At 47.6% G+C, this 10,327-nt stretch overlaps 1 protein-coding gene across 1 annotated transcript in view; it reads left to right on the top strand.

Annotated features, from left to right (window-relative positions):
* The window catches only part of SLC2A5 (solute carrier family 2 (facilitated glucose/fructose transporter), member 5), a 23,447-nt gene that overhangs the window by 7,916 nt on the left and 5,204 nt on the right, over positions 1 to 10,327 (top strand). The window contains exons 2-5 of the mRNA XM_008574403.1: positions 1,197 to 1,295; positions 2,032 to 2,192; positions 4,702 to 4,826; positions 8,012 to 8,164. Coding sequence (XP_008572625.1) covers positions 1,197 to 1,295; positions 2,032 to 2,192; positions 4,702 to 4,826; positions 8,012 to 8,164 — 538 coding nt within the window. The remainder of the gene's footprint in view (positions 1 to 1,196; positions 1,296 to 2,031; positions 2,193 to 4,701; positions 4,827 to 8,011; positions 8,165 to 10,327) is intronic.

Below are 10,327 nucleotides of genomic sequence, written 5' to 3'. Positions count from 1 at the left end.
TCTGGTCATTTTTGCTGGGATCCCATAAAAGCAGTCAGGAAGCTGGCTGTCCACGGTGCCTGGCAGAAGCCCCCCATCCTGGGGCATGAACCCCTCGGGACCAGCCAGCTCTCCAGTGTAGCTGTGCATGTTGACTGTGCTACTACCCAGAACCACCATCCCGGACCCGAGGGACTTTAAACCTTCGGACTGTCATCAAAACTGAGAAAGTGGTCAAGAGTTGCACTTGGCTGTATGAATGAAGCCTGTTGCGTGTATAGTTAATCGTCTTACTGAAGAGAATTAGGAGAGGAGAACCTTTCTCTCTCTTTCTCTTTCCTTCCTTTCTTCCTCCCTTTCTCTCTTAATCTTTTCTTACTAAATCAAGCTATTCTACTGAACAGCTATAGGGCAGAGATTTTTGTCTGTTTTGTTCACCACTATATCCCCAGCACTCACATCAATGCCTGGCCCACAATGGGTGCTCAATATATTGAATGAATGAGTGAATGAATGAATGAATGAATACCCAGGGCATATCAGATGGGAGGTGACCTGGGTCTGCCATGTCCTACATCTTGGGTGGGGTGCGTGTGGATACCCTGGAACCTGCCTTCCCTCCTGGGCACCCTCACCCTGCCCCTCCCCACTTCTGTCACCTGCCCCTCCCTGCCTCCATTTTTTCTCCTTGAGTTTGGGGGAGTTTACGTGTGAGACAGTGCTTGGGCACATTTGCTATAGTCGGCACATGCAGCTCTGTGGCAGAGAAGCCACGGAAGTGATTCAACATTAGATGGAGTGTTGGAGTGCTGGTTTCAGTTTGTTTCTGACCCAATAGCTCTCAGCAGGGGGCAGTCCCCCACCCACCCACGGGGGATATTTAGTAATGGCTGGAGACCTTTGAGTTGTCACAATTGGGGAGAGGGATGCTACGGGCATCTAGTGGGTAGAGGCTAGGAATGCTATAAACATCCTACAATGCACAGGACAGCCCCCCATAATAGAAAATTATTGGGTCCCTAAAGTCAAAAGTGCTGCGGTTGAGAAAGCCAGTTGTAACCCAAGATGGGTAAAGGGTAAGTTTCAATATATGGAGTGGTTGAGAGACAACAGATCTTCAGATTCTGTTACGTCTTTCTGTAAGGCTTTGAAGTAAAGCAGGAGATCCCTTGAACGCTAGGGCTGCCTCCTGACCTAAGCCATGATCTCTCTCGCAGAGGCTGACGCTTGTGCTCGCCCTGGCCACCCTGATAGCTGCCTTTGGGTCATCCTTCCAGTATGGGTACAACGTGGCTGCTGTCAACTCCCCAGCAGAGGTAGGTCGCTCCTGGATAAACAGGCTTGGAGCAGCCTGTACCTGAGTGTGGCTGGCCTTGGGTGGGTGTGCACANTTGTGCTCGCCCTGGCCACCCTGATAGCTGCCTTTGGGTCATCCTTCCAGTATGGGTACAACGTGGCTGCTGTCAACTCCCCAGCAGAGGTAGGTCGCTCCTGGATAAACAGGCTTGGAGCAGCCTGTACCTGAGTGTGGCTGGCCTTGGGTGGGTGTGCACACAGTGGGTCCTCACACGAGGGGAGAGGAAACACCCTCAGGACACTCAGCGTAGACCAAGGGAATTTGCAGACACAGGGCCACTGGCGTGAAGCAGTTCTTCAGACCTCAGCTTCTCACAGAGGGCACCCAGGAGCCAGGTCCCACTGGACACATGGTGGGCTGGGCTCTGGGAGAGGGCTCAGGTCTTCTGTGGCCTTGCAATTTATTGAGGAGCCTGGAGGGGGCAGGGACCATCTAACTGATCAGAAGATTGGAGTCCTTTCTTTCCGGGTGAGAAATGACCTGGGCGGTTTGCCTGTCCCAGGCCCCCCTCCTCTCCCCTGGCTGCCCCAGCTAACTCGCTGTTCGTCAGACTTTGTCCTGACTCCCTCCCCACACTCAGTAACGTTGACATCTGCTGCTCAGGTTATACCACTGGGTGGCCTAAGAGCTTATGCCGTTCTTCCTGAAAAACCAGATCAAATTATTATGGCCTTCTGTTTTGCTTCGTTCCCCAGTTAATGAAACAATTTTACAATGAGACCAACTATGACAGAACCGGTGAATTCATGGACGACATCCCCCTGACGTTGCTGTGGTCCGTCACTGTGTCCCTGTTTCCCTTTGGAGGTTTTGTTGGATCCCTCCTGGTTGGCCCCTTGGTGAATAAATTAGGCAGGTAAGAGAAGGTGAATGTTTAATTCCCTGAATGTTTGTTTGTTTTGTTTTTTTGCTTTTTGTTTGTTTGTTTTGTTTTTTCCTTTTTGTTTTCTTCTCAATTTTTCTTGGGTTTTTTTTTGTGTTTTTTCCCATTACAGTTTTTTTTGTGTGTGTGTGTGTGTCTTTTGTCTTTTTTTTCCGTGTCCAGCAACGGATCGCAACCCTCAGTGTTGCCCCCGTGTTGGCCCCTTGGTGAATAAATTAGGCAGGTAAGAGAAGGTGAATGTTTAATTCCCTGAAACTTATAGACACCCATTAGAGTTTTTTTGGTTTGTTTGTTTTGTTTTTTGCTTTTTGTTTGTTTGTTTTGTTTTTTCCTTTTTGTTTTCTTCTCAATTTTTCTTGGTTTTTTTTGTGTGTTTTTTCCCATTAGAGTTTTAAACATGGATCTAACACTGAAATTCTTATCATGACACTAGAGTAATTTTTGCGCCACTGGGCCGGCCCCCATTAGAGTTTTAAACATGGATCTAACACTGAAATTCTTATCATGACACTAGAGTAATTTTTATTTTAAAATTGTGGTCATTTTTATTTTCTAATGTGGCCATTGAAGGAAGACCAGACATTAACAAAGTGTTTGGGGATCTAGGCAGTGTCTCAGGGGTTAGAGTAAGGGGTGGCTGGGGACCTGCAGGCTCTCGGGTGGTCACAGAAAGAGCAGTGTGTGCTTACAAAGACCCAGGACTCACGCCAGCTCCCGCTGCTCTTCTGCCTTGAGGGTATTTTCCTTACCAAAATCAAAACCAAGTTCTCTCTTTGACTTCTCTGCCTTTAGAAGTGTCAGACACTAAAATGGCAAGGCCAAGATGTCAGTCACAACATAGCTCATGACCTAGTGTTCTTGAACTCTCTTCATAAACTGTCACCAAGATCTTCTCTCCTGCTCTCTCCTTTTACCTTGGGATCAGGTAATATGCAAAGTCTAGTCCAAACTGACTTCCTGTAAATCTCTGACCGACTGAGGTTAATGTTGGACACTGCAGTGTGAGAGAGTATGGTCCTAGGACATCTCTCTCACCGTGACACAAGTGTCGTGAACACCAGGGTCAGGGCTATATTTTGCCCCCATGTCCGGAAATATTAGAAATTCCATATTTTATTCCGGTAAGTTTCCTTAAGACATGACACTCTCTCATGTAAATTCCCTGGACATCAGAGAGCAACCTGGTCATTAACAATTTTAGAAGTCCTCTCGTCTAATCCCTTCATAGAGGAAGAGCCCACAGAGGCTGGGTTAGGTCACAGATCTAGTGAGATCGGGAGTCAAGACCAGACCCCAGACCTTGGTTCCTTCTCCAATATTTCTGGAAAAGGGTCTAAGAATAGAAATATACAGCTTCTAGTTTGGGATCTAAGATCCTAAGGTCTTCCTGGGAGGTGAGTGTTGAACTCACAGTTTTCTCTGTGGGTCCCCGTGGGAAGAACATTCCTCAAGTCAGAATCAGATCTGCAGGACGCTCCCCCTTGAGAGAAGGACTTGCCGTTTGGGTCCACAGATGGAGCTGAAAGTTTCTGATCAACCGTCTACTTGAGAATGTGATAAACGCTATTTGGTTGTTTGCAGTTTTCCTAAGTACTTGCCGGTGTTCTTTATTTATTATTATCTTATTTTATTTTATTTTTTTGGCAGCTGGCCAGCAACAGGGACCAAACCCTGGACCTTAGACCTTGTTGTTATCAACACCACACTCTAACCAACTGGGCTAGCCGGCCAGCCAGCCTTTACTGGTGTTCTTTAAACGACAGTTGCCACTCACATTTATTTATTGATGGGTTCCTATGAGCTAGGCATTATCCTAACTACTTTTAGAATTACTATTAACATACCCATTTTAAGGATGGGGAAAATGAGGCACAGAGAGATGTTGTAATTTACCCAAGATTACACAGCTGGGAGACGGTCAGGATTCCAACCTGGGAAATTTCACTTCTGAGCATGTGCAGGTTATCACACGCTGTACCTCTGTTACTTTGGGCAAATATCTTCTCAAAATGTTTCGTGAAAAACATTGAAAGATTTTTGTATATGCTGTTGAGTTCAATCTCCTATTATTTAATTTAGGATTTTTGCATCTATGTTGACACGTGAGATTGGGCTGTACTTTTCTCTTCTGATGTCCTTATCCAGCTTGGGTGTCAAGATTACACTAAAATTGTAAATTAGCTTATGATTTCAAAAACTGTTTACTATGTTTTAATATGGGGCCCTTTCCCTCCATTCTCACCACCTGTACCCTCTGCGCTGTGGCCATTTACGTTTGCTCCCACACAGAGAGTATTCTCACACCAGGCTATGCACTTGACCTGTGCTAGTCTCAGGTCCAGAGAGCTTAACAAGCACACACACAACAGCGAAGTCCACGCCGTAACTGGTAGAGCCTGCACCGAGTGGACACTCGGGAAACACTTGTTGAATGAATGAATGAATCCTTAAGATAAACTAACTGATATTTTATCCTCTGCAGAAAAGGGGCCTTGCTGTTCAACAACATATTTTCCATCGTGCCTGCGATCTTGATGGGATGCAGCAAAGTTGCCGGATCATTTGAGCTCATAATTGTTTCCAGACTTTTGGTGGGAATATGTGCAGGTAAACAATGCTATGCTTTGCTGCCGTTCTGTTATTTAGGATTACCGAAGAGGAGGTAAGACAGGCTCCCAGGTATCTGAACCCGCCTGGGGTGTCTGAAGCAGATGGATTCAAGCTGTTCCTGTACCTCTGCCGTGAAGTAGATGCTGGGCCCCTACACTATTCTCACGTGCAGACGGCAGGCAGTAAGACAGGCTCCCAGGTATCTGAACCCGCCTGGGGTGTCTGAAGCAGATGGATTCAAGCTGTTCCTATACCTCTGCCGTGAAGTAGATGCTGGGCCCCTACACTATTCTCACGTGCAGACGGCAGGCAGAGCTTTCTGTGATATTTCCTTCAAAAAAAGCTGTTATTTGAAAGACTGAAATACAGAATCTTAAGTTCAGAAGTGTCCTCTCAATCCAATCCTTTATTTTAATATTTTCTAAATTGCAGGTCAGAACTAGCTAGTGGATGGTGACATCTGTTTAGCGAGCAGCATTTTCTTTTTAAAAATGGAATAGACTGTGTCATATGTAGTAAGGATAAGTACCGTCTCTTGAAACTTTGTTTCGGTTACTTATCCGTATAAATGCAGGAGAACCAGGTTGTAATGTAAAATATATTTCTGTGTTCTTTACTATGGGTCATAGTCAAGAAAGCTTCAGAAACAATCTAATGCATGAATCCCTCTACCAGAAAGGTGTTAACGACAGCCACCTTTCAATTTTTATAGAGCAATTTAAAGTTTGCAAGTGGCATTCATGAGTACTTTCCCCCTCATTCCTTAAATGCCCACCTGCTGAGGAGAGCAATGATTTGCCTGGGGTCTCTCACCTAGTAAACCGTGGAGCTGGTTTGCAAAGCCCATGGAAATGAAAAGGGCAGAAACCATCTCAGGATTATTGTGAAAATAGTTTTGATCTCACGGACCCCCTGAACAGGTCCCAGGAACTCCCAGGACCTCACATCATACTTTGAGAACGCTGAGCTGTTGGGAACATGACCCGTTTACAGTCAGTGTTTCACTTTCCCTCCTGGAAGTCAATAAAGGGCATAGTCAAGCCACACCCTTCTTGGACACTCATTTTAAAACAACCCATATTAACAGGGCCACGCAGTCACTCTACAAATGAAGTAAACCACTACTCTGACATGGGGGACACTGATTTGTTATTAGTCAACTTGTTGGCAAGAAGACTGAAGGTTTTCACTGGCTCCGAGGAATTTATTTATTCACTCACCACTGTACTACCGAGGGTCCCAAGAACTGAAACTCTAAAAGCCACTTTGCTCCAACTCTGGTGGCATCAGAAGAGGCTGCCTGGGAGAGCCCAGCCGAGTCATTTTAAGACAAAATAGAGATTGCTTTCCTTCACCATAAAGGTAGCCTCATCTCCTCACAAACCTCCTGAGATTTGGCTCCTGGTTTGTGTCCTCGAGCAGTTAGGAAGCACTTGGTGTTCAGAAGCGGCCACCAGGGCCCGTGGTTAAGGAGGGAGCTCTGAGCCTGCCCTCAGCTTCCAGAAGACCTCTCCCCGCCCCCCACGGCCCTTAGCACTGGGTCTGTGGGGTGCTGTCCCCTGCAACACACATGTTAATGGCTGCTTTAAAGACTGCCCCTCTTTGTTCTGAAAATGGGAAAGAATTCGTTGTGATGAACTGTGATGCCTCTTTTGAAATGCTAAGCAGAGATGTCGGTGGTCAGATTTGCAAAGCAGGACAACTTGGTCTCAGTACCTTCCTGTTCAGTGCTGCCAGACACCCTTCCATCATCAGTGGCTCTAACCTGCACTCACCACAAACTGTGATCTCGCCACCATCTCGTGTGGCGGGAGCCTCCCTCTCAGACCCCCACACCTTTCTGAGCCTCAGCTTGATCCGAGACCACATATACCACACTCGGACTGTAACAACCCCTCTGAGCTTCCTCTGAGATCCCCAGCCTCTCCAGGTGCTGCTTTTAGGAGTATTAAATGGGATATTATCTATAAAAATACTTCAGAGTCTAAAATTAAATGCCACCTATTCTTAAGGGGGTCAGATTCCAGTAGGATGGGAAAATTTCAAGTTTAAATATTAGGGATTCAGAAGTACTCCAGGCATTGCATAAATCCCAGAAATGCAGATATTCCACAACATATATTGAAATTTTTATTTTTTAGTTTTATTTTTTTGGCAGCTGGCCGGTATCTTTGTAACTTTTTTTTTTTTGTCTTTTTCCGTGTCCAGCAACGGATCGCAACCCTCAGTGTTGCCCCCGTACCGGACCGGGGACCGGCAACGGGATTGCAACCCTCAGTGTTGCTCCCGCGCCTCGCTCAGCCAGTGAGCGGGAACTGGTCTGTATATGGGATCCGAACCCTCGGGCGGGAGCGCCGCCGCGCTTCCCAAGCGGCGCACTTATCCAGTGCACCACCGGGCCGGCCCGTAACTTTTGTTTTTTAATATTGAAATTTTTAATGTTTGTGGATAAATATAGCTTCTGCTTCAGAGTGTATGAAGGTATCCCTGTGTCTGCTTGTTATGTGATATGCTATTCCTAGAAGGCAAAGCTGGTGGGCAGACGTGCTTGGCCTTTTATTAACAGATTCTCCCCAAGGAGCAAGAGAATAGAGAGTGTCTAGACTGCATTTGGGCTTTTCCTCTCTGAGACCCAGGCCAGTTAGGAAGGAAGACCTGAGGTCTGGCTGCCTGTGTCCCCAGGTGACACTGGGGTTGATGAAGAAGGGCTCCTATGCATGTGATCCATTTTCTCTTTCCTTAAAGCTTATTTATTGATTGATTTTTGAGTGGCAGCTGGACGGTACAGGGATCTGAACCCTCGACGCTGGTGTTAACACACCATGCTCCAACCAACCGAGCTAACCGGCCAGTCCTTTCCTTACAGATTGAAGGACTAAGAATTGAAAGAGGTGTGTGCATTCTCTTTTGCAGTTCTGCAAAAGCTCTGGTCCAAATAATGTGATTGCTAAGTAAGAATAAATATATGTGAAGACACAGCTTGTCCCTGCCAGACTGATTTTTACTGACCGTGTTTTTATCTAAGAATTGAAAGAGGTGTGTGCATTCTCTTTTGCAGTTCTGCAAAAGCTCTGGTCCAAATAATGTGATTGCTAAGTAAGAGTAAATATATGTGAAGACACAGCTTGTCCCTGCCAGACTGATTTTTACTGACCGTGTTTTTATTCCAACCCTCCTCCCAGGTGTGTCTTCCAACGTTGTCCCCATGTACTTAGGGGAGCTGGCCCCTAAAAATCTGAGGGGGGCGCTCGGAGTAGTACCCCAGCTCTTGATCACTGTTGGCATCCTTGTGGCCCAAATCTTTGGTCTTCGAAGTCTCCTCGCAAACGATAAAGGTGAGTTTAGGACCTCTCCAGACCCCCAGCCCTCCCTCAGCCCCCTCCTTATGCTCCAAGGCCACTGCCACAGGACGGGACATTTCTGCAGGTTGTCCTCTTCTCATAGTTTGGCTGTCCTCCGGGGCTGTACACTGCCTGAGCCCACAGCACTGGTGTGCTGTCTGGCACACAGCAGGCCCTGAACTAATGCATGGTGACAGGCTGGCTGATGTGTTCTAGCCCCTCTTAGGAGATGGAGGAGGTGGCTTTGAGTGAGCAGGATGGGCTGACTTTCAGGGACTTGGCTTCCCTTGGCCTGCTGAGTGGCCGGTGGCATAGGAATGACAGTCACCAGAGTCCAGGCTCTGTGCTAGGGGCCTCCTGGCACTGGTTCACGTGAGTCTCCCAGCTCCGCTGCTGCCTGGGGCTCTGTGATTGTCCCATTTCACAGACCAGAAGGGGAAGTCAAGGTGAACTGTCCCATTTGAGTGAGGTGGTGAGTATGTGCCAACCCCTGCCTCTACCCTCCCCAGAGAACCCCAGGCCTGGCACATGGCAGGTGCTTGGAGACATGTGACTGGCGTTGTTTCTGTGTGACATCTCTTCCTTTGTCTAGGGTCTCAAACCTCTGAAAGGGAAACCACCATTAATCATAACACCAGTCAAAACATATAAAGTGCTTTTCATGGGCCAAGTGCCAAGTCTTTTACATTGATTCATTTATTCCTCCAAGTGGCCCTACAAAACACGTGCTATTATTATACCCATTTGACAGATGCAGAAGGCACAGAGAGATTGGATAACTCATCCACAGTCTCATTAGGATATTAGCCCAGTGGTGGTCAACCACCACACCCTCCTGCCTTCCCATCACTCCTGCATGCGTTCGGGACACCTACACTGAGGTGCCACACCCCCATGAGGAGCTGGGACCAGAAGCCAATGGGCTGGGCTCCTGTCACAGGGCGCTCCCAGCCAGCAGGACTCTGAGCAATGTGTGTTTGTGAAGCCCTGTGCCGCACAGGTGGGAGGGACTGGTTCTGCCCAGGGAGAGAGAGGGCCTGGATCGAGGGCAGTAGGACCAATGTTCCAGACCTGGGCAAAGGGGACAGAAGTGTAAAAGTTCTTTGTGCATCCAGGGAACTGCAGACATTGCGATGGGCTGCTTGTTGTACCTCTGTCCTTTACTATGACTTTCCTCTAGACAGAGTGTGCCAGGCCAGGGTGTGGCCTTATTCATCTGTAAATCCCCAGCACAATTCCTGGCACGTAATTGATGCTCAAATATTAAGGAAGGCCAGGAGAGAAGAGAGTCCAAGAAGACTCTGGAAGAGGCACCAGAATAGGACAGTCACAGTGTCAAAGGCTGCAAAGAAGTCAGGGGAGGTCAAGATTGAGTAATGGTTCCTGGAATGGGTAGTTGGGGGATCTTTGGCAACTTAGTGAGAAGAGTTTCAATTTGGGGGGCTGACTGGGGAGGGGGGGCACAGAGGCCAGGTGGCAGTGGCCTGCATGGGAGGTAAGAAGTCTACACAACTGCAGACTGTGCAGGTAATGGAAGTAGGATCCCAGGACTAACTAGGCTCCAGGATTCTGGTCAAAAGCCAGGAGGAGGTCAGCAAGATGATCCAGCCTGTGGAGAGGTGGGCAGGGCAAAGCTGAACTTGACAGTGGGTGGCACCGTTTTCTTGGTGAATATAGTAGGAGGTTAGGCTGTTGACCAGGAATGGTGGGGTTATGGGATGGGGACAAGTTTCATGAAGAGAACAAGATCATGTCTCAATGAGGGTATTCTTGGTTTATTCTTGGTTTATTTCTCTTCCCTTTCAGCAGCTGGAATTTATTTTATGAGACCAGTGGCAAATCACTGGTTGTCAGGTGGTGGTCATAGCCTTAAATTTGATTAAGTGCACCCAGGCTTCAACCTGTCTGTGATCAAATCTCAGATTTGCTCCCAAGTAACTGTGTGATGTTGGGCAAGGGACCTAAACTCTGCATACCTCAGTGTTTTCATGTGTAAAATGGGGTCGATCCTGTCACCCACCTCTTAACGTTGCTGTGATAAGTGAGTTAACACGTGAAGGGCAGTTAGACTAGTGCCCGGCACACAGATGCCTGCAGTTATCACCTGCTGCAAACCCAGGAGAAGAGGCAGGCGAGGCAGGGGCACTAACCCCCCCC

This window comes from Galeopterus variegatus, unplaced genomic scaffold (genome assembly GCF_000696425.1).
Source record: "Galeopterus variegatus unplaced genomic scaffold, G_variegatus-3.0.2 Scaffold1039, whole genome shotgun sequence".
Classification (NCBI taxonomy): Eukaryota; Metazoa; Chordata; class Mammalia; order Dermoptera; family Cynocephalidae; genus Galeopterus; species Galeopterus variegatus.
This window is presented reverse-complemented; position numbering and strand designations above follow the sequence as displayed.